Raw genomic sequence first — 25,549 nt, 5'->3', positions numbered from 1 at the left:
GATGAATTGACTTGGAATTTTTTTAATCGAGCGACTTCGGTTTTTATTCTACATTCCCGTTTGTCAGTTTATTATTGAATGATGAATTCCATTTCTCTAGACACTAACTAGTTAGACTAATTCGATTTTGAAAAAGTTTGTCGTTCGTCTCAGGGAACAGCATTAAGTGAGTACGAGATAACTTGGTCCGTTCGGTGCACGTTATTCGGCAAATGGTCTTTAGACTAAGCGACCCCATCGCGGATTTGGTCCAATTAAATCTGACACGTGCAGCGCCGGCAGACTTGTGTTTAGTTTTACACACCTTGACAAATAATTAGCCAACCTTGCAGGCAATAATAACAAGATAGATCCTATAACGCTGCCGTTCGTGTTATCCTTATTATTATGATTATTATTACTACTACTACTACTACTACTACTACTACTACTACTACTACTACTGTACACACGTTAAGAAATCTGGAAATCATTGAAGGACTACACCAATTAGTTTTATAGCCGAATGCTGAGTGCTGGACAGACACGGCGCCAGAATTTTTTTTCTAGGGGGGCCGGAAAGGTCAAGTGAATTTTTTGGAGGGGCAACCACAATAATTTTACCTACTTCTGTCTAAAAAAACAATTATAATGATTTATCAGTGAATGACAGTGAATCTCATTTAAATGCAATGGACTAATGTCAAACGGGGTTTAGTATATTATTTTAGTGTTATAACAACAGAATTTAGATGTAAATTGGCATTTAGAAGAAAAAAAGAAAGAAATTTATTCTTACAATTTACCCATATCCTTAAGAAGACGCCACGCTTTGCTAATTTTAGGTGTAAAATTTAACCAACTTTGTCTTAACATCTCCCGACGGTTATTGTGTTGTACTGTTATCTAATTGCTACCAACATTTCAAGATCTCATTATCCCCACTGCAGATAAAATAGGACAGTTATTAATAACTCACCAATAGTGTTGAAGAAAACGTTGTAAATAGATGCTATTTTCTTAACGAAATCGACTGTGTATAATTATTTGTTATTATTACACTAATCAAAATAATTGTTATTTTGTATAAAGATATTGACAAAAAATTGCCTAGCTTCAATAAATCGAAAATTTGGAGCATATTGTGGTGCCACGTCTCAAGTTATGGTTATATCATGCAGGGTTCCTCGGATCCAAAGCACACAGGGTACATTTTATATTGTGTAAAGTCTAAAATAATCGCCTTGCAGCCGAGCCGAAAAGTAATCTCTTTAACTAATTATTATTTCGCTTGGGGGGGATTTGACGCCTGCGGGACGCTTAGGGCTGTTGTGCGGTTACCGGATTATATTAACCGCAGACCGCGCACGGTCTCTCCGACAACTAGAAAGTTTATTATTGTTGTTGTTGTAGTTTGTTGTCTGCCATTTAACGGCGTGGCCGAACCGAGATTTTGCCGTTTTTGGCCTAGCAAAAACGATAACGCTTACCGACTTCTGACAATTCTACACCGCTCGTTAGCCACGTTGACGGTTGATGTGTGGCAGTTACCCAAATTTAATTACCATTCTAACTGTAACTATCATTGCCGCCACAATGTATTGTACTTAAAGATCCGTTTTCCGGTTTGTACTTGGTCCCACTTATTGCTTTGGAAAGACCTGGACAAATAACTTATTTTCAATTCGTTTTCTTCTCTCAAGAAATTGATCAAAAACCAACATCAAGATCATCTTTCATTGACTTATTCTGCCGACCGATCCTAAATAGCTTAGAGAAAAAAATCATGATATGACTTGAAAAACCTTAGGTAAATCTCAGAAATTCGCGTTAAAGGAAAATCTGAAACACCGGTTGATAAAAATCAGCTGATGACAGATCTAATATTATTGGAATTTGGTTAGGACAAAACAGCTGATAACGGGTATGATTAGAACGTGATAACTGTGAGAGTCAGATGGAATGAGATATGTAGAGTAAAAATATCGGTTGGTAAGTAGATATCAGCTGATAATAGATGTGATAAAAAATTGATAAGAACGACGTGAGTCTGCAAATTTGACCATATTTATTAAGAAATCACTAATTCTTTATACAGATTTTTATCATCTGCATCAACGTTTACAATTGCTTTGTTTTATTTACAATATAATAGATCAAATATGAACTGAACATTTTTTTAAAAAACTTATTACACTTTATACTTTTTTATATTTTCTTTATACTTCGATAAGTTTAAAGTTCCTTTTTAAAATTGATAATTCACTTGTTTTAACTTTACATCTAAACTATTTAATATGCAATTAGCACAATGTTTGAGTTAAAAAGACTTTATGGCACAAATAAATAATAAACTCGTTTATTAATATTTCGTCCTCCCTTTTACTTTCCAAATAAATTGAATTTTAGTCGTTGGTAATTGGATTAACTAAAACATGACAGCAAAAATGTTTTCCCTTCTGTAACTTTTATAAAGTCATTTTCCAAAGAAACTATTACGTTTTTAAGGTAAAAAAAAATATATTCATAACAACGAGTAAAATGTTAAGAGGTTCGGAGGAAAAAAACTCGTTCAACTTGATTCTTAATTTTTAAACTCGTTAAAGCTGAGTATTTGAATTGAATCGCCAACGATATATTTATTTTTGCGAAATGGCTTTTCCTCTTAGTATTTCGATTTGCATAGTGCCACTTAAATAAACTCTCAACTCCGTTTGCCTTTAAAAGATTAACAAAAATCTATACCTCTTATAAATTTCCAATTTGTTTCAATATCCGCTTTTAAAAATTATGTCTATGCATAATTAAGGCTAAAGTTTGTATGTAACCGAATAGGGGTTTTTTTGGATCCTGCGTACCTACTTGGAGTCTCCTTGGAAAAAAAAAACATTTATCGTGTCTTTGACTAATGAACCGTGGCAGTTGTGTTATAATAATTTAATTGTTTTTTTTTTTTTAATCGGTTAATAAAGTATGAAATATTTTGTATTTTTCCATTTCACGTCCGGTGTCGGTGCTTGATGTTAAATTGTTTAATTAACTTGTCGAGATGCCTTTACAGGGATTTATCTGGTCAATCTTTGCTAACAACAATGGCGGAAATTAAATTATTCCGTGTGGATTTGCAACACTTCTTCTGTAATATTCACCTGACGACCACCGCAGTTGTTCCCCCGAGAACGGCTGTATAGGCAACCGCATGTCATCATTTCACATTAATTATTCAGCGTTCGTTTGCCGGTATTATTATTATTATTGTTACCTTATTTTTTACGCACATCACATTTGTGTATTAAAATAACGCGTTTATAAATTTTGATTTATTTTCACACCGCCGGTGTTTTTTTTTTTGCTATTCATTATATTAAAAAATATATATTCATATACCTTCTACAGAATGTAGCTAATTATAATAAATCATATTATACACCGGGGACGTCGTTGAGCTAATAAAATGTGTACAAAAAGACAAAAATGTAACGGCGACGACAGAGATTTTAAGTGTTCCAAAAATAATCTATTAAAAAAAGGAACGTGGTATTAAAAAAAATAATAATATTAATGTAATATAAACTGTTTGCCTTAAATCTCGTCGTGTTCACACCTTGCGTGCGATCACAATTTGTGGTTTTTGTCATTTTTCCAAAAATAACAATTTTGGAAAATTGTCGACACACACGTTTTTGAAATGTCCCGTTAAAAATTCTTAGTCTATGTTTTACTCCTTGGCTTGATTTATTGCTTAACGTTAGATAATTGTTTATACTTTTGTATAAAAACCTGCGAATTAAAGCATGATGAATTTTCACTGTCGTCCAGTCAAAGATGTAAGAAAAAAATACCGATTTTTTTTTATTATATAATATCGTTATTGTTTAAAATCCTCACTGTTCGAGTTTTTTGTAATTGTTCAACAATAATATATTTTTTACACAACTATATAATAACACTACTGAGTCAGGGTTTTTTTTTTGCTATTTAACCTTTGGCCTGTCTCTTCTATAAAACTAAACGCCTCTCAATGCGTTTTCAATATTGAACTCTTATTGAGCACGTTTTGCCTTTTTATATTCTCCGCGAATACGTGTGGGGTAAATTGCCTCCCCCACTCCCTCCCCGTGTGTCAATTATTTAAACCTATTTTCTGATTTTTTTCATAACGATACCACGTGCAACCGCCAAGGGCGGTATTATATCCAATTATATCCACCGTTTGCGTCGTTTACTGACGACAAAAATGCGAGTTTTCGGCGGTGTTTCTCTAACCCGGCATCCGGATCTAAGAATATCATACATATATATTAGGAATACAATATATATTTATGTAGAAATTGTATGTATTCCACGCCGGATTATTGTAACGTGAAAATAACAATCGGTTTACCGGGAAATTTGGTTGGCTTTCTTCGAGTGTAGATATATTTTTTTAGTAAAAGAGCAAAGTTTTTCTCATGAACAGGCACGAACAGCAGTACAATTTGGTTAACAAGTAACCCGAAACAAATGTAGCCTCTTGGCGTTTCAGGCATGCACGGGGATTATCGGGTATTATTATTTTCGTCCCGGCACCACTCGTGTTACGTACCGGTCGTTAAATTATAAAAAAAAAATTCGTTCAGCCAAGCCCTTAAGTTGGAGCCCGTCCATACATTCGGTCGGGAAGAGGGTTAGGTAAGGTTTATAATATTATACATTGATTTTTTTTTTTTAAGGCAAGCATATAGAGCAAGAGAAGCACATGCATACGGTGTGTGTAGTAGAATTAAACCAAAACAATAAAAAAAATACATTAAGCTTAAAATCTGTATTTTTAAACAGCCGTTTATCTGCTCTTCAGGCTATAGCACGAAGAAAGATCTGTTTTTAATAAATAATACATACATTTTTTTATTTCTGTCCAACCTTAGGATTTAATCGATTTTAAAAACTGATGTAAAGGAATTCTACCATAAGGTAAATAACGACTCTCCCGTTTGGTTTTCTACCGATCAATTGGGTGGGGGGTGGGATTTCGTTTTTGAAATAACTTTTTGCAAATATCGACTACAAGATGTAATTTATAATCGAGAGTATTGTGGTGTGTAGTTACAATGTAACACTTTTGTACCACCACCTTATTCGGCCCTGCGTCGAAGTTAGACTTGGGGGGAGGGGGGCGAGGCTACTTTAATCTCCAGGCCTTTGTGGCGGGTTGTGTGCGAACTAACAACATTTTTCAATAATAATTATTATCGTGCTAGTACGATTTTAGCGGCAATAGCCCCTATTCGCTTGGACTTTGGGATACAGGTAAGCGGATGCTACTTGTGTGTGTATACTTTGGGATTATCCTCAGTAATATTATACACACACACACACACACTTAGATATAGGCGTGAGAGAAAACCGCAGCTTTGGTGGGGACGAACGAGTTAATAAATTTAGCAACGCGCGCCCCCGTGTTTTGCCTGAACCAAACAACAGCAGAGGCAGGCGGCGGGCCCTTTCCTCTTAACCTGCGTGCAAATAGGATTAAGTCCGCCAGCCCCTACCGTCGTCACCGCCGGCCCGCTTAGTTTGTGTTTATATATATATAATAATATGTGCTTTAACTATTATAATATACTTCTTTAACTGGCTCGACGGTTTCGGTTACACTTCAGTTATCGCCGTACATAAGTTCGTTTGAAAAGTATCGGGCTCTTAAAACTTTTGATACGCCGTTGCCGCCGCCGCCGCCACCGTCATCTGTTGCCCTCGATTTTGCGGAAACCCCCTCCGCTTATCCTTCCCTACCCTCCCCCTTAGCCAGCTCGTTTAATTCCGTATGTAAATCAACGACTTAAACGACAGAGCGTTTCAGTTCTCCGAAACTGTTACACTGTTCTCCAACAGCACATAGTGGCCGCTGCTATGTCTTGCCCCATCTCTACTTCATACTTAGCCCCCCCCCCTATCTCTACGGCCGTCTGTCTTCGTCTCGAGTCATAATTGCCGTATATTTTTTTAATTACATCTTTTGGACGACGACCGTTCGAGTGTGACTCTCTCCCGACCGCCCAAGTCCCTAGGAATAATGCTGGAAAAAGTGGGAAAAAGTAGCACGAAGTACCGACCTAACTACCTGCTGTACAGCCCGCTTTTGTTTTAAACCCCATGGCGCACAACGATGTGCGTTACGCGCCATTGGTCCGTAAATAAGTGCCAAAGATAACTTTGTACTCGTGTGTCTTTTTGAACGAGCAAAAGTTTTCCGCTGCCAGGCGCGGCGACGGGAAAAAGTCAGTGTTGAACCATTCGTACATTTCAATAGATATTATAAGCGCCGTTTCAGGTCTAAACAACAAATCTTTGTAGTCCGTCCCGACCTGAGTGGATCACTACAATGGAGAAGACGCCAGGGGATGGCTATAGTAGTTTTAGTATGACGCAAACGCTAGGACTATAGTCAGTCTGCCTAGTTAGAAAAAAAAAATACCGTTCAACATGTCGTGGCGATAAGATATCAGTGATAACATTATCTTGAAACTGTTCGACGAGCCTCGAGTCTTGAAGCATCTGTACCTACCTACTAGCCCTTTCCCTGCCCAGTTCGCCTTTAGATCCGCCCACGGTGGTCATTGTACCCACGTTAATATTTTACACGGTTTTTCGATTATAGTCGCTCGTTTATTATTCATTCAACGGGGTTTATTAGACGTGTCGGTGGTGTTCATCAGCGCCAAATTAGTCGTTTGTATCGGCCGCCGGTTCGCGTTTAAATATTAATTAATTTTAATCAAAAACACCTATTGGTAGGAGGAGGTACGTCGCGGCGTCCCTTGGAAACAGTCTAAATATTTCAAGTGTACTTAGAATCGTATATATATATCCCCGGGGAAATACGAGACATTGTATCTGGGCAATGCGTGCGGTCGGGTCTATTAATTTTGTGTTCATCGTTATTGTTACTATGGTTAACAGTAGCAGCAGCAGCGTGTTATATTATGCACACTGGGCCGTGCACGTGTCGAAGGGCAACACGGAAATACCTATATTCAATCTCGAAACGGATAAGTGTAAAGTTTTGTCGTCGTCTTGAATTATTTAAACCTGAGCTTGCTGCAAGTACATGCCGGAGGATTATGGACAGACGCGGATATTGTCCCTAGCAGGTGCACGTCAAATCATCGTTCCTAAGAAGGGGGGGGGGCCTTGCCATGAATAGTTGAAAATATAAGACGCAGAAACTCTCCCACGACCGCCGTCTTCAGTACAATAATCGATGAATCCGATAATTTATTAATACAGAACAGTCTCCGCCGCTTGCGGATTTGGTCTTGTGGTGTATTATACATTCCATACATATATGTATAAGCAACGGGGTACATTAGTCGTGTGATCACTCCCCTCGTCGCTAATGCTATTTACTCGAACTAAGTAAAAAAAAAATCTCTAATAATGGGAAACAAACAAACTCTCCCTCCCGTCGCAATCTTTGTTGTTTTTAAAAACTTCTCTTGTTGGCCAATCGATAGTTCCCACATTCCCGAAATTTTTATCTCGTACAAAGACTCGCTTCGATGAACTTGTGTGTGACGGTTCTTTTACGGTATTTCTTCACGACATGGGGGGGGGGGGGTAAAGAAAAAGAGCAGAGAAGGTTTGGCGATTGGGCGAAAGTATAAAATGTAGATCAAATGCGGAGAAAACCGCGCGTCGAGAAAAATTTGTTATCAATGAAAGCATTGATGATATTGAGAAGTGGACGGAGAAGAGATTTTAGAGCATATTAAAAATTGTGTACAAAATCAGTTGCAAAGCTGTACTTTATAAATGAATAGAGTTCTTTGTTGCGTTGACTATTGATTAAAATATGTAATTAAAAAAATTAATAATTGTTTAAAATACGTTTTAAAGCTAATGCACTGTTTCCGTTTGACACTCGCCAACGATCGGAACAGCACCGTTTAATCATCACAACATTTTTCATACCTTTTTATTTTTTTATGCCGAGGCCTAGAAGAAAGTGTGGGATTTTTATTTTTTGATTCTGGTATTCCGTGATGATAATAATAATAATAATATTAACAACCAACATACACGGTGTATAAATTCCTGACATTTTACCGGCTCAGGTAATGACAAATTAAATTTTTGTGTAATAAAATCAAATTCCTATAATACCGCGTGCATAGCATTTTTATTGGCCGCCTTATATTAAATTCTGTACGTTCAACGCTTTATTTATACAAAATATAGGTATATTGTATTTTCTCTCGATTATTTCCTGGGTTCATATTTTGTGCAAAATCAATTCCCCGTTAAAAAATGGAATTACATTTTCAACTTGTCCTCTCTCCCGGCTCCCCTTTTCTGTGCGTATGTATCGCCACACCTCCTACTCCGAGATAGGGGTTCTCCGGGGAGAGGATATGACATTTGCAAGAGAGGAAAACGGATGCTGCTTTTGCCCTTTCCACCCGTCTGTACGTTTTTTAATTGTAATTGATTCATGCACATGTGAATGGGTAATCTCTACAAGTTTGCTAATGGAAATTGTTTGAATAATATTTTGAAAATCATTAAAATAGAAAGTTTTTGCTTTATTTTCACATGGTTATGCTTTTTAATTTTTCACTAATTCCATTGTATTGGTTAGGTGTCAGATAGACGGACAGAGTTGTAATTTAAATGTCCATGACAATCGTGTGAAATGCAACGAAAACAATGCACAGCACCGATATAGGATTACAAGAAGAATAGAAATAATAAGAAGTAGTCAAGACAAAATAATAGATTTATCGAGACATGGTTCGAGCGAGAGTAGGTGGAAAGTTTTGACCGCCGAAACACTACAATCGCTTAGTTTGTGTTGACATACGTACTTAGGTCAACAATGAAAAGACTTGTAGATGGCAGAGTAGGGTTCCTAATCTTAAACGATCCGTTAGGCATCTGCAACAATCCAGTTTAATATAATATATTTAAACGATTAAAAATGTTTTTAAACAACTTTAATAATATCGTCGAGGCGATTAAGTATGCCCAGGTGGGTGGGGTGGCGTAGGAGGGGGACAGTCCGTACGAATGAAAAATGAAGTGTGATGCGTGCACAAAAGGTGGACGCTGGTCGAATACCCAACTGCGCGGTGTGAGGGTTTTTTTTGGGGGGGAGGAGGGGAAGGATTTTTAATAATAACAATAATAATAACTATAACAATCGCGGAAAAACGTGCGTGCACGCGTTCAAAACGATTATTAATTAAAACCGGATTCGGCGGCGTTTTGAAAATAGAACCGAGTTTTAAAGGTGGGTAGGGGAATGGGGGGGGGGTGCCTTTACTGACAAAAGAGACGTTTGCCGGTGCCGCAACCTCGTTTTTGGAAAACGATCATTAATCCGAGAACGGCGCGGTTAGGCGGCAGCTTTTCCCACAAGGCGTTATTAATATTCATTTAGTGTCAAGATTTCACTCGCATCGCGCCCCCACCGCAGCAGACTCCGCCACGCGTCCCCCTTGCTCCTGTTTTACCGTTTTAAACATCGCCATTATCCTACCACACCCCTCTCCCCGCGACCCTCTAAGCAACCTAATACCATACCACCCCCCCCCCCCCATAGCGCCTCCCAGGCACGTCGCCGGTAGAGAGTAATAATCGAAATTGCCGTTGACTTTTCAAAATGACGTGGACGAAACGGTTTTGTTTGGTCGGCTCTCGGCGGCCAGTAATATGTTGGTACCGCGGAGCCCTAAATAATTGAAAATAACTCCGTTTCCCCTTTTGTCCCTTTGACCCGTGATGCATCCGAGTCGGCTAACGCCAGCACAAACGGGAGGTCGGAACTTACAATCTCCCACGAAAAGTCTTAATCGCACTCGTCCGACTAATGGAGCGCAAAGGAGTTTAGTTTTCGGTGACACTAGCTTGTGTGTTTTTAGCCGACCACGTATTTTTTAAATATGTTTAATATTTTGTCCGTCGACAACGGTGGTCGCAGAAGAAGTCGGACAAAGAGAGAAGAAGATTAAGGCAAAAAAAAAAAACAGCAGTGGCCATTACTCTGTTGGTGGTTGTGCCAGCGGTGGTATTAGAGGTTGAAATAATTTCGGCCGAGCAAAATCGAGGGAGGTAAATATTTAGTCATTAAATTACACAATGAAAAAAAAAGAAGGGAATCCGCAGATTTTATGTATGTGTTCGTTTTATAAGATAATATTAATACGATAACGAGGAGTAAAAAAAAATGTAAGTTTTGTTTGGAAGTAAGAAAAAGTGAAATTGCTCTTATTATACCATTTGAATGATGATGGTACAAAAAGAGTGGCGGTGAGCGGCGGTTTCGTTTACTTTGTTAATTTTATATGTCTACAACAATATTCTTGGATAATCGACTTATAATCATCCAGTCAACTGTTATTTTTAATGCCATCAACCGCCGTTTTTTTTCCGTTGCATTTTTACCATCGTTAATTCCGTTTTATTTCGTTAACAAAACGCAAACAAACTACTTAAAAAGTCGAGTTGGACGGTCGTCGGAAATCCATTTAAGCATAATATTGTGTACAGTTAATATTTGAATGCAAACAGTAAATTGCGTTAAAAAAAAAATTAGCCGCGATCCGTCTTTCATTCTCGGAATATTTTTTTTGTTTGTACAAACCAATTAAACAATTTACAAATTGGTTTCATAAATCATGACGTTATTAAGGGAGGGGGGGAACAATGCTGCGCTCTCGACGACATTTTCCCTTGGGACGCGCGTGTATGTGTGTCCTTTTTATTTATCCCTCAACCGCCGCCTTTCCGGAGTAGGATATAACAATTGCTTAAAGTAAATGTTAGGATAGGACGGGTGGTTAGCGGTACTTAAATTTCTAATCTCTGTTGTCTTTTTCACTGATATCTAGATTATTACTAAATAGATTTAAATATGGTGGGAGAGATTATAAAAGAGTAGTTATTTTTAGTGATAATTTTTTGATAGAATTATGAATGAGCATCATGCAAGAGGTAGGAGGGAATAAAGGTAATCGTCGGTTTGATTGTGTTGAATAGAAATGAAATGCTGAAGCAAGTGCAATAGATTAACAGACTTAAACGAGACAAATTATGTATAAATCTATTGACACGCCGTCGCCAAACGGTAATATTAAAACTTTTCCACCTCTTGTGCTCGACCGCAAAAACAATATCCGTTAATCGGTCGCGAAACTTTTTCCGTTCGTCCGAAATAAATTATTATCGTTGTTGTATAACTTATTATGCCGATAAATTATTATTTTATAAAGCGACAGGCAATCGTTGGCTTCGTCGTCCTCTTTGAAACACAAATCACGTTTTGCTTCTGACTCAACAAGTAGCGGAGAACTCGGATGAGGCGTAAGACAAGCGCGCCGATCTGCCGTTTATTTCTCAACGATAAACGATCAATTTATATTTTACTAACTCGAACACCCTAAGCCCCCAAACGTTTATCGGCGGTATTTGAGAAACCCTACGGTGACTTAATGGATGATATTAATAATCATAGTGGAAGTCAATAAACCGTGTTTCGGCGAGAAATTGCAGATAAGGTGGCCGTCGCTTCTAAGAGGGTAGAACAACCTCTTAGAAATCTATTAGAAAGGGATCCCCACGCCGCGCCGTATTTGCTCCGTTTCCCTTCGGCTTTTGCCGACACGTAGACCGTGTACCTAAGCTTTTCGATACATTTCCATACTACGGTTCGGGGATCTCGTTTTTCTTTTCAATACAACTTACCCCTGCGATATTCGTCCTCTCCTCCGTGCTTTTTTTATGCAGCGAAATATCGCCCGAGCTTCTTGCCGGCAGCACTGGGGGATGAGAGATTAACCCGCGCGCCCGTAATGGATTAGTTGAACCTCAAAGGGATTGATTCGGCAGCAGCAGCACATCGGGCACGAGTCGATGGCGGCAGGTTAATATATTTTGCCGGCGGCCATCACAACCGCGTGTGTGGCGGAGCAGAGGAATATATAAAGGAATCTGGAGTTGTTTGCGAGTCGTATAATTGATGGATGAAAGTTGCCGAATTAAATGCACGGTAAACCTATCGGTATTTGAAGACAAAATTATGCTAAACGTAATTAAATTTGCAAAAATACCCGATCCCACCTTCCAACTAGTATATCTCTGATGTCAGCAAACACTAACCGGATGTATACGTAGGATTTCCAGCTGTACGATTCGAAGGGACGATGCTGAGAACGGAATGATTTTACCGATTGATTCCCATAAGATATGAGTCAATGAGAGAGTTCAATAGGAATTTATGGTGTTAAAGACAAATGCAAAAACCAGTGGATTTATTAGTATTGGCAGCGAGATAAGGTTGATGATTCTTATCCATCAGCATATTGTTGTTACAGGGCGCCATAGTAATGTCATATAAGTATTTATATGGTTCCATGAACTCTTTCCAATAACCAAGAAGGAGATTAAATCTCGTGAGTGCACGCAATCACGCTCTCGAGAAGCTGCATTCCGATCGGCGAGAATGAATAGACCATTGACCATAGGGTATATGATTTTCCTTCGAGGTGACCTCTTGCTTTTGTCTGACTTTTGAAAACATTCAATATCTTTTAATCAAACCGTAATAAGTTTAAACAACATGTACCTAATACTCAACAGTCTTCGATCAAAATATTTCTCATTTGATTTCGCTGATCAGAATCCTGTGTTAAACGGGACGATGGCATCTTACGCGGGAAATTAAAAAGGGAAGTAGAAATTGTTTTTGTATCCGTCTGTAATGAGTTATCGCACTAGTTCGGGAAAAAAAAATGTGGTCGAAGGGCGAACTTGTATAATCCCGCGTTGATTTACGATCCAGTCGATCTTGAAGCGCTAAATCAATTAACAAGGGAGGCCTACGTGTTGCTGGGGCGTACGGCGCTCGTTTAAATCATTTATACTGCTATAAATCTCGGTTAGGTGACCCACACAAAACAACAGCAATAAACGACGTGTAAGATAACGATGGTGTCTCCCTGCAAAGCTTTATTGCTGCGACCAACAATCAATTCCCTTGGACATAAATACTTTGTGCGGGTAGAATACGTGCCTGTCCACGACTTGGTTTAATTGGAATTTAATTTTAAGTTTTTCGCTGTATCTCTCTCGATCAAAGTTATTTTTTTTTCTCGAATTTTTTTTTTTGATTACGCTGCAAAGTAACGATTTGTGTCGTGTACAATATGTAGTCATAAATATTTCGCTAATATCCCTTTAACTTTGTCGGTAGAAAGTTTACTCGGTACTTTAGACAAGGTTTCGGCAGATGTTCTTTAATGTTACGATGTCAGCCACAACGGGGTGCAGAGTATATAATACATAACATAAAAGCCAGACAAGCTCAAATGAAAATTGAAAATTCCCAAAAGTAGTGAAATACCTACGTATAATATCTCTCTTCTTTAAAAAAAACAACAAAGAAAAATATACCCCCAAAACATCCGGTCGTAAAACCTTTGCGACTCTGTCCTCCTGACAAATACCGATGCACTGGACTGTATTATTTTGCTTGCGTTTGATCAACTGAAAATCAAACTGCGATCGTCGTACCCGGAACAATATTAATATATTTATCTTTTTCGTTTGTTTCAGATTTTCTCCCGTTACGGCAAAGTATTGAAAATCGTCACGTTCACCAAAAACAGTAAGTATACAATTACTGTAACTAGTATGCCTGACGCAAAATTAATTTAAAAACTACTTGCTCGACCAAAGTTGGTGACATTAAAATACAATCTATGATGTCGACAAAAAAGTAACACAAATCAGAAGTTTAATGGCTTATTTGGAAATTTTTCGAACAAGTACAATTTCTACTTAATTTCAAGTTAAATGTATTATAATAGATTTTTTCTACTATTATGTACGCTATAGTTTTTAAAACAAAAAAAAGTTTTATGTTAATTTTTAAAAGGCGACACAATTGTCAACATTTATTTATGCATTTGGGATATTTTTTTAATTCCTGCATTTTAAATAGCTTTAATAATACCCTTAAAAGTTTTAGTCTTCGACAAACGCGACTTGGAAGTATTCTATATAATCTTACGAGTGGCAATTAGGAAAATATAAAAACTTTTAAAACTGCTCTTTTGGACGTCTCATAATTTTTGGACTCTTAACCCAAATCCAGTTCGAATCTAGGGCCTTTGTTCGAAATTAACATATATCAAAAACTACCAAGGATGGTGTTTGGGGTTTTTATCACAAAATTTTGTTGCTTGGTGTAATTTGTCGTCTCCGTCGATGGTGGCGTATAAACTCTACACACTTGTGCTCGTAGTACCCTTTGGGTGGCAAAATCGCTTGAAAGAAAGATGGGGGGGGAGGTTTACCTTTATCCATTTATCTTGGGCTCGCCGCCGATCTATCACTGCTGCTCTCGTGCCTTTTGAGAATAAACCCTGCGGAAAACAACGGCGGTCTCTCCCGTCGTATAGTCGTCGCACATCAAGAAGTTTTGCTCGGCTCGTACAATTAATCATATCTTCATTTTGTGTGTCCCTCCCATTCTTGCTATTCCTTCTCCTCACCTGACGGCCACGGTGTGTAATGTTGTCGTCGTACATTAATTAACGTTGCGCTACATTACCCCCACCACGGCCACCCTCGGAGCTTTTCTTCTCTGATGGAATTGTAGTATGTATAAGTATATTTTTCTAAAAAAAAAAATATAAAAATATTTATACGAAAAAGAACCCCCGGTGCTCCGCGTAGGTAGGTAGGTAGGCTCTTTTATAGTATTTTTCTCTTATTATACGTTTAATTTTTGCGACCGCGGAAGAAACACAAAAGAAAAAAAAACGTTTACCGCGTATATATAACCTTTTTGCCAGCTCGCCAAAAAGATAACCAAAGCACATACCGAAACAATGAAATTTCTCCTCCTTTCACCGATGGCTTTTTACCCATTAATTTTCGGCTTATTGTTATAGCATCTAAACACTACCCACACGCCATCAGCGCCTAGTCGGTGTATATTTTGTAGAAACTGGGCATTTTAACGAGTTATAAATTGAAATCGTAAGCTGGTCACTTTGAGATGTAAACAAAATCACGCCGTGGCTAATTTTAGTATCGTTTACTCTGTGAAACTCCTCGCAGACGTGTGTGTTTATAATAAACAAAATTACTATATACTGGTGGTTTTCTGTGAAGACGGTAGAATATAAGAAACCGACAAGCGGCCAACGAGTTTTATCTTGTATTTTCATACATGATAACAGCTGCAGATTTGTGGTGATAACAGAGTCTGTTATCTGATAACTGATGGTAAAACAAGTATGATAAGAATTTGGTATTGAACTTATAAGGTTTTATCGGCCTCTCATAAAATACAAAATGGCGGTCGTTGAATTTCTCATCACCAGCGATGGCCGGCCGATTAATTCCGTTATCTTTTCTTCTCGTTTGATTTGTGTAAATTCTGAATTCGCTTATTCTGTCGTTGTTTAAATTTAGTTTTTTATACCACTTTTAATTTGACGAGGAACTTTGTAATTATAATGTTATACTTTTAATATCAATAACCGTTCAACACTTTTTACTCCAACAGATTCGTTCCAAGTGTTGATCCAGTATCCAGATGTGGTGACCGCGCAATCCGCAAAATTGGTACGTATAACATTTAATTGTTTTTAAATGTACGATTAATCGATTTCGTCTAAATGCCTAACATAGGCGTAATCTCGAAAGTGCAAACGGGTGTACTTGCCCCCTTCTCCCCTCGCCCCTTAAATATTGACCGTATCTAATAGATTGGCAAGGTGAACCGTAGCAACTATATTCAATTGTTGTGTGATAAGTTGCAATGCTACAATATGATTAAAGTGACCCTTGATTTCGAGTTTTCGCCTATGAATTTATTGTACTTAATATAATACAAATATAAAAAAAAAAAAACCACAAAAAAACGTGTCCTTACTTTTTGTGCAAACCATGTCTGAATCACAGTCATTGGACGGACAAAATCTGTTCCATACCGGTCATTTGTTTGACCTGTCGCATTTGAATAACGTAAGTTCCCACCTCCCCTGTATGAACCCTCAGCAGCATTGTGTGTTTGTGTGTATTCCTTCTCTCAGTATAATTCAACGTTGTACCTCCGCATCGTTGACGTCTTCTCCGCATGTGTAATAGTAGCTTATAGCTGTAGAAATAATATTATTTTCCGTTGTATGATTTTATTAATAATTGTAATAACACACACGAGTACCTTTTATTTATTAAATCCCCCTATTGTTTATCGCGCTTGCAAACGATCATGATTTCAATAATGCAATTAATTACTTCGATTGCTGATCCACCGCTGGAGACGCTAGGGTGTGTCGTGTATTACCCCGTCTATGTATTTTTATACTTTCTTCAGTATACCTTTCTGTACCTCAGAACCCGACGAACGTAAGTAACGTTATGCCAACTCCTCATGTGAGTATAAACGGCAAACTTGTGATAACAACCTGAAAATAGTAATTTTTGGACGAACGTTCGTCTAGTTTAGAGGTACAGAACTGATATTAGAAACTTTGTTTACCTTTTTTCTTTTTATTATTCTCATTTTTCTTTTTTTACATAATCTATGTTTATGCTATGACATCTTTCTAAGGTTCAGAATCTAAGCAATCAACAGGGAAAACCGGCCGATAAGAAATATAATAGTTATAGTATTGGTGATTGATAATAGGAGAAATCAACTGATAAGAAATACGAAAGTGATTGGTAAGGTGGAATATTGAAGGCAAACAACGGATAAAAGCAATAATGGTGATTAATCAGCCAAGAGGTATAATGTTGATTTATAAAGGGGAAGATAAGAGGAAAAGTCGATAGTGATGGGAATGATGATCGAAATAGAAGGCAATTATTTAAGATAGCTACGCGCTCATTCTGTAGCTAAACTACAAAAAAAAAATACTACAACTCTTCTTTGTCATCTTTTGTTACACAAACCCTAATCAGCCTTTTTATTTTTTTTTTTAAATAGTATCCTTTTTTTTCTTATAATTTCTCATTCGCTGGTTTTTTCCCTCGTACTAAAATCATAGGTCTAATATTTTTTTTACAGTCTTTGGACGGCCAAAACATATACACGTCGTGCTGCAAGCTTCGCATCGAATATTCGAAATTGTCCAGTCTGAACGTTAAGTACAACAACGACAAGTCCCGCGACTACACCAACCCGACGTTGCCCAACGGCGACAACACTGTAATGGAGACCCTGGCCGCTCTGGGCGTGGACCCTGTGACCAGTAACCAGCTGCTGCCGCACCAGATCAGCTTGCTGCTGTCGTCCGGAGTGCCCAACGGTGCGGGATTGCCCCAGGCCCGCCGACAACTGGCCACCAACGCCGACCACAGTCGTCTTGCAGGTCAGTGCCCGTCCACTACCTCCTACAGTTCACAGAGGATTCTCATTGACCGATTTTAGCCCTGAGCAAATTTTATTTAAACAACTTTAGCTATCAATCCTCAGATTTGTTTGCAGTCTATCTCTGTTGTTCGTTTCTGTGGTCAGCCTTTCTTGCAAGTTCACTGATTTCGTCAAACTATTTGAGCTTGAATAATTCGTTTCACTATCTCCTTTTTATCTCTTCAATAATTGCTAATTATACTACCTGAGTATGTTAACTCATCCATCCACAATTTCAATAACTAAAGCACGGATTTGAACGCAAAATGCATTTTTCCCCTCTACGGACCAACGCAATAATGCTCAATTTCCTTTACTCTTGAGATTGTGCGCATCCTCTTCACCGTTGCTCCTCCTCCTACTCTCGCCTGACGCCGTGCTAATGCTGACGATTCTTTTATTTCTTCCCTTCTTAATGGCTCCATTGATGCTCTTGACTTACCTCCTCGGTGTCAATCCGTGTCCCAGCTTACTCCGCTAGAAACCACTTATCACAACAGCCCCTCCACAGATGTGAACTCTTTTTTTGCCCTGTACTCCTGCTCATTGTTTTTATTCTTCCCAAACCTCTCCGAAACAATTATTATATTACTTGTGCAAATTTTGATTAATTTTTGTCGGTTTTGTGCGTTAACAGGCAGTCCGGGTATGTTGACGCAGTCGTTTAATGCCGTCCACGGACTCACATCGCCGTTGGCCACTTCCTTCGGCAACTCACCGGTGTCAAGTATGCCGCTCGGGTTCACGTTACCCGGTGGTTCGTTGGCGGCCAGTACCCTCAGGCTTCCCGGCCAAATGACCGGCCAGACGTGCGTGCTGCTCGTCAGCAATTTAAACGAAGAGGTGACAGAAATTATTTCATTTCTTCCACATAACATATTATTATTATTATTATTATAATTATTGTAAAATGTATTTCTATGATATTCATACTCTTATTGTAACGATCGGTCTATTTCACCGTTGATCCAATGGTAATCAATCAGTTCGTAAACGATTTAACAATAACACTTCTCATTGTGTGTCTCACGACCACACAAACCTTCCATTAGTCAATAATAACAAATATTGATACATATATTTATTTACTATTATTATGATATTGTTGTTGTTCATTTTTTACTGAAAAAACTCTGTTTTCTGTTTTTTTTGTTTTCGGCTTACCCTAACGGTGATGCTACTACTACTACTACTACTACTACTGCTGCTACTCAAAACAAAAAAAAAACAAATCTGTCTCTGTCTAACTCTGCCGCCACGGAAACACCTTTTAACTCTTTCTACGACAAAACCAAATATTATATAAAACTTATCGCTTCGTAGATGGTCACGCCAGACGCTATTTTCACTTTGTTTGGTAGGTGCATTTATATACTTAACTTATACTGTTATTTTTTAATATGAAATATGTACCTTGTATCTTTGTGTCTTCGAGGGCAGTCGGAAGCTCTTTGCCAAAGTATTAGCTGTCAATTTTTTTATTTAACTATTGACTTCCAACTGCCTTCCTTTAAAACAATGTATTTATAATATTTTATAAGTCTTATTTTTATAATAATATTTTATTATACAATAATATAATACTCTTCTTATGTTATTTTTTCTATTTATTCGTAACAAAATATGCATTACGCACGCCACATTACATTTTTGTATTACTTCATATTTCTTTTTAGTTATTCATCTTTTGTTTTACTGTATCTAGGCGTCTATGGAGATGTGTTACGCGTAAAGATCCTCTACAATAAAAAAGACGGAGCTTTGGTCCAGATGGCTGAACCTCAACAAGCACATTTGGGTTTGTAATAATCTTAACAATGTGAAATTTAAACAACGACTCTTTTTTTAAACAAATAATTTTCTACCGCAGCCATGTTACATTTGGACAAAGTTCGTTTGTACGGCAAATACATACGAGTAATGCAGTCCAAATACCAGACGGTCCAGCTGCCCAAAGAGGGTCAGCCCGATTCCGGACTGACTAAGGACTACACGTCTTCACCCCTGCACCGATTCAAGAAACCGGGCTCGAAAAACTACCAAAACATTTATCCTCCGTCGTCTACTCTACATTTGTCAAATATACCGTATGTGATTTTTTTTTTTTTATCCAATGTTTATTTGTACGCACTATTGACATTTTTTCCAATTTTAGGACAACATTATCGGAAGACTTCCTGAAGACTGCTTTCGAAAACAACGGTTTTACCGTTAAAGACTTCAAATTTTTCCCGTTAGTATTGTAAAAACGTCGCAGTTATCACATTACATATTCATTTATTCGAATATATATTTATCTATTTTTTTTTTTTTTGCAGTAAAGACCGTAAGATGGCACTTATCCAAATGGAATCTTTGGAGGAAGCGGTCGCCGCATTGATTGTAAGTAGTTTCTTTGGTTGCTGCGACGACATTTGCGGTAAAATGTTTTTGGTCAGAGATAACAGCATATTTTTTGTTTTTTTCCCCCATAGAAAATGCACAATTATCGACTCAGCGAACAAAATCACTTGCGTGTGTCGTTCTCAAAGTCCAACATCCAGCCGGATGTGCTGACGCCTAACTAAGAGATCCCACTTCCCCTACGCTTTAAAAGTTACTTGGACAGTGTTGTGTCGCGCACAACAGTCAACGATCTTTATGAACACGACCGGGTGTTTTACAAGTATTTTTTATTTTTATTATTATTATAATTATTGTTTCATATTTTAAATGTATTCGTAAAACAGTATTATTTTTTAAATTTTATTATTATTATTATTCTGATTTTTTTCTTTTTTTTTTTTACACAATTAACTTTTAATGTTTCTATTTACTTATTTTTCCTATAGTATTATTTTTTATTCGAATAGTATTTAAATGTTGATGTTTTTTTTCCATCATTCCTCTAAGTGTCTATATACTTGTGTATTATTTATAATTTATATCATATGTGTATGTTGTGTAATAACGTTTTTAAGAAGGCCGACTTTTGTGGCCGTAAAAATAATATTTATGATTTTTGAAGAAAAAAATTATTTTTAGTTAATAGAGAAATCGTCACCAAAGGATGCGATAAAAATGTATATTGAGCAATCGCACTTTATTTGTATGTCATTTTCATGCGTATTAGAAATTTTTAACATTTATTTATTTATACTATACTTATACTATTATTCTTTTATATTCTGCTCTACAATTATGTTTTATTTTTTAGCTTAAAACGGTTTTCTTTTTTTTATACGAGTAATTTTTAATGATTTGTTTAGATCAATAAACTGTTTATTTTTTATTTTTTTTATTTTTTTATTTTTTTCTGTGCGGTAACAATTTGCGTTTTTGTTTTCATTTTATTTAATAACTAATTTATATAATATTTTTGAGAATCTGATTTTCTGAAAAAAAAATCTTATTCTTTTTACGATACTATACCTTTTATCCAGAGCAATGTAAACCCTCACGAGTTCACATCGTAATACTGCAAAGAATTTGAATTTTTACCGTACAGCGTTTTGTTATTATTTCTCCACCGTTGCGCTTTTATTATTTAATTATTATTTTCCTCGTTTTGCTTTTCCGATTTTCCTTTTGGTTTTTATATTATTTGTTGTTTAGTAGAAAAGAAGCAGACATATCGCAAATCAACTATCACAATCATTTCTGTAATATATCTAAAAAAAACTTACAATATTATCTTACTGTTAATTTTTTTTTTTTTTAATTATTAATATTATTCGATTTTTACTTAGTTAAGTTTTAAGTCGGAGTGTTGTTTTAACAAATTTATGTGAAAGCGAATAGCTTAAGAGTAGACGACAGGAAAATGTTAGTTTTTTTTTAGACACAATTATTTGTTATGTTATAATAAACTAAGGGTTTTTTTTTTTTTAAAAAATTACTCTGTAGCTGTTAGTCATAATAATAATAATAATTAACTCGTTAAGAATGAATGCCAATGTGACAATCAAAATTCTAAACGACGTGTACGCTAATCGCGCGTAACGTCTATACTGTTCTTGAAAAAACTCGATGGGCAGACGATAATACCAAAGTTATACACGATGCGACGATTATTGATATTCTTTGGTGATATTTATTGTGTGCCCACGTCTTGAATTTTTCGTTTTTCTCATTATTATTAATTATCTTAATCGTATTAATATTAATTAATTAAACAAACTTAGTTTTTACCTTCGATGGTGTCCTCGAATTCTGTTATCCAATCAACGATGGCCGTCTTCATCCTACCCATGTCAATTTGTGCGCACTTTACTATGCGTCACTCGCAATAATGATTCATTATTATTAAAATTGTCATTTATTTAGTTTAGACATGTATTTATATATTTAGTGCATAACAACGTTCACAACAATCATCGTAGCTAATTTACGGTATTTTAACTAGGACAATCTTTTGTTTGGGTTCGCCTCGTGTGGAGCCGGACACGTTTAGATATTATTATTATTATGTATTTGAATTAAGAGAGTGACATATTATTATTATTATTATTCTCGATCCGATCCCACCAGTATAAAATATTGAAGTTAGTAGTTGAATATGATTAAATGTTATTATTAATGTATATTATTATTATTATTATAAATGAATCGTTTAGTTATTCTATAATGAGATAAAAATTAATTATATATTATATTTAATATATAACGTGTAGGCATCATGTACTAGATATGAGTTTTGTTTCACACTATGTACTAGGTCTTGTAAAAAACCATTTATAAGCGTAAACAAATTATTAATAACGATAATAAGAATAATACTTAGTCGAAGCACAAGCAGTTCTGTCTCACACTTAAAGTATGTTTTAATCTTTTTGATGTTTCTGCATGTTTTTTTTTTTTACACTATCGTACAATATCTCAGTGACTCTCACGACACTCGACACGACTTGGGGGTAATTTTTAACAGTAGCCATCAGAAAATGTTAACCCCAAGACACTTACTCTTATCGTATCTCGCGTGTACGGGAAAGGTTGTTTGAAAAACTCCACTTATGGTTTGAGACGGTTATTTAAGACGAAATCAAACAAAAAGATTAAAATTAACTAGTTTATTTTACAAAAAAAAAATAAATACATATATTAACCTACCAACTGTAAGAAATTATTGAATACAAAATTCACAAGGAATTTTAAATGATAAAACTAAAATAAATACCTTATAAGGTAAAGGGGACAAATGAAAAACGATAACCGCTTTGTGGTCGATAAGAATATTATTATTTTATTTTACCTGAATAACTTACCCGTTTTAGAGAGTTTTTCAAACAACCATTCTTGCAAGTTTATTTCTACATGATAATTTGTCTATAATTAATTTGTTTTGTTTCTACAATAATAAGTAATTTTATTTCGAAACCTAGTGCCAAAATTACAGCTCTAAGTTTTTATAAAATTTATTAAATGTATGATGAATCGGTAGTTTCTTTTTTTTTGGCAAGGGTATAATCGACAATCAATTAGGGGTGCGAACAATCATTAGCATTAAAATATTGCAATCAATCAACTTATCTTTTTTCTTTTTCTTTTTGGTACGAAACGTATTTATATTATAAAACGTTTTGTGATTGATTTCAACTATAAAAATAATTAATCGATAACAATCATGATAGAAACAAAAGAAAATTTAAAAATTATGTACCATTACTTTATAATATTATTACTATTATTGTGTAATCTTGTATCATCTTCTTGTATATCTTATTCTTATGTCATGTTCTTTTTTTTATTACCTTTTCTACTAATTTATTATTTTTTACAATGTATTTTGTGACTGTAACATTTTTCTAATTTCTATTTTTCAAAAAAAAATACACACTGTTTTATCTTCGAATCTACTTTGTATATACTTTCTCTCTATCTCTTACTTATAACTACTCTTTCTCTCTCTTTATCTTTTAACGCCTTGATCTCATCGAAATATAATAAATTATATGGATAACACATCGCTTTACTCTCATATAACACATCCGTATTACTCTTATAACAGAGCAGCATCTTTATTGTGTTTGTAAAATGATTTACCCTATTAAACAATTGTTCCAACTTAACCAACCTGGCTTACAATTCAAAAACAAAAACAAAAAATTTGGAATTATACTCGAAATGGGTTTACGACTGTCATCAAATCTTTTCCCATCTGAATTGTTTAAGGCAATACAAAATAATTAGATGACTTTGTTTATAATTGACAGATTAAAATCATAATTAAATTCAGTACTCGTACAAATAATTGAAAAGCTTAAATAAATATTGTAAGCACAAAAAAGTAATAAAAAATAGTTGCAATATTACATTTTGAACGAAATTACTCTTATTACTGATATATATATATATATATCAATTGCCAATAAAGTTTTTGCTTAAAAATAATATTGCTTATAGAATACAAATACTGTACTTGTAAGTGACCCAAAGACATGGTCATGACACCTAACGAGTAATACATTTCTACTACGATAAAATGACAATATCACCGTTGATCAGCAGCCAGTCAAACATCAAAGCTAAGTACCTCCTGGTATACCAACTGAACAATTTTTTTTAATTTTATTTGTCCAAGTCGAAAATGATAAAAACTGTCTCTCATCTCACCTGTTGCGTGCCAGTAAGTTAGGTATGTTGTTTTATAAATGTGTTTACACTATAAATGTTGTTATTTTTTTTTACATAGTGCAGATTAGGTGTGTATAAAATATTTTATTGTGTAATATTATTATTATTATTATTATTAAGGCAATTCAGCCCGCTCAAAAATATTTTTGAATTTTTATTTGTAATAAAGTAAGTTTATAAATGAAGATAAAAAACCAGAACAAAGAACAATGCTTTAACAATGTTAAAATTTGGAATTTTTTTTTTATCACAGTATAAATATTATTGTTTTTCTATATGAGCACCAATTTTCATCCAATAATTGTTTTCTAGTAATTTGGAAATTTGGTAGATATATATTAGCTTTTAACAATATGAAAAATTGGAGAAATTCTCAAACAATCGGGTGAAAAAGTATTTGCCTTTTTAAATTTATTTTAGAGCAAAAAATATAAAACGTAGTAAAAATTAGGTAGTTATTTTAAGTGAACATAGCCAACAGGATAGTCTCTCTGCATAAAAAGATAGTTTAAAAAAAAAATGTTAATCCTGTTTTAATTAATGTACTTGTAGACAAATTGTAATGGTAGTTTTCAACTGGTTGACTAGTGGTCATCTGTCATTGCTTAAGCTAGACTTGTTTTTTTTATATTTATTATTATTAAATTATTAAATATGTTTCAATATAAGTATAATATTTGTATGTATAAATATAAACATATATATTATAATAAAATGTATTATTATAATATGTATTCCTTAAACATTGAACATTTGGACTGTAGGAGCATAATGTTTACTTTGCATAGACATAGCCTGTCTTAGAGATTATAAATTTATATAAAATTACGTTTGTATATTTAAGTATATAATGATGATAAGATAACATTTAAAAAATATAAATTCCTAATATATATATTATATTATTATAATGATAAATCGTTATGTTGATTAAAACATATTATATTAATAAAATATAACGAATTCATTTGTTTTCATTTCATTTTTTATACTATGTGCTCAACAAAATTATGAAAATATAAAATTTACAAACCAACGACAAAGGGTAATCAGAAAAGCCTTGTACCGTCAATCCTTAAATCTATATTTTTCATCCTTTGAGAATGAAAAATGTTTTGAAGATATTTGTTATTAAGTAAGTTTATTACACTCATTAGAGGTACTCGTGTCAGTAAGAGTACCTTATAAATTGTAATATTATTATTTTGTATGGGGTTTACGGTGGACGCATTGTCGTTTTAAATAAGTATAAATTAAGAAATAAATAAATGTTAATAATTCAAAAAAAAAAAAAATGACACATTACAGTGCGGGTCTTTATAGTATAGTGGACTAAAGTAAAAAATATTATAAAATGTAAACCAAAATATACCTAGACCTATTGGCTATCGCCTATAAACTATGAAATAGGTACTTAACAGAAATCTCATATCTCAAATATAAATCAAAATGTCAAATTGTCGGGGGTTGCTACCACTTTTCCCAATTTATATATTTTCCAACGACCACATTTCCTATGGAAAAATTGTTTATTGGGAAAAGTGAATT

The 25,549-nt window shown here is 35.2% G+C and overlaps 1 protein-coding gene across 7 annotated transcripts in view; it reads left to right on the top strand.

Moving 5' to 3' along the window:
• The window catches only part of LOC126843804 (polypyrimidine tract-binding protein 1), a 158,859-nt gene extending 136,399 nt beyond the window's left edge, over positions 1-22,460 (top strand). For 6 of the 7 annotated variants that reach the window (XM_050581593.1, XM_050581595.1, XM_050581591.1 and 3 more), the window contains 11 exons: positions 13,573-13,624; positions 15,536-15,594; positions 15,934-15,996; positions 17,045-17,348; positions 18,027-18,232; positions 18,713-18,746; positions 19,095-19,187; positions 19,260-19,476; positions 19,545-19,622; positions 19,708-19,771; positions 19,864-22,460. In XM_050581593.1, coding sequence (XP_050437550.1) covers positions 13,573-13,624; positions 15,536-15,594; positions 15,934-15,996; positions 17,045-17,348; positions 18,027-18,232; positions 18,713-18,746; positions 19,095-19,187; positions 19,260-19,476; positions 19,545-19,622; positions 19,708-19,771; positions 19,864-19,956 — 1,263 coding nt within the window. In that variant the 3' untranslated portion in view covers positions 19,957-22,460. The remainder of the gene's footprint in view (positions 1-13,572; positions 13,625-15,535; positions 15,595-15,933; positions 15,997-17,044; positions 17,349-18,026; positions 18,233-18,712; positions 18,747-19,094; positions 19,188-19,259; positions 19,477-19,544; positions 19,623-19,707; positions 19,772-19,863) is intronic. The other variant, XM_050581596.1, reaches the window with a different exon arrangement.
• The last annotated feature ends 3,089 nt before the right edge of the window (positions 22,461-25,549 follow it).

Source organism: Adelges cooleyi, unplaced genomic scaffold (genome assembly GCF_023614345.1).
Source record: "Adelges cooleyi isolate 19-005CV unplaced genomic scaffold, UGA_ACOO_1.1 ACOO_flye_CR_arks_rails_tigmint_CR_PRNA_574, whole genome shotgun sequence".
Taxonomy (NCBI): Eukaryota; Metazoa; Arthropoda; class Insecta; order Hemiptera; family Adelgidae; genus Adelges; species Adelges cooleyi.
Note: the sequence above shows the minus strand (reverse complement) of the source record. Positions and strands in the feature narration are given on the sequence as shown.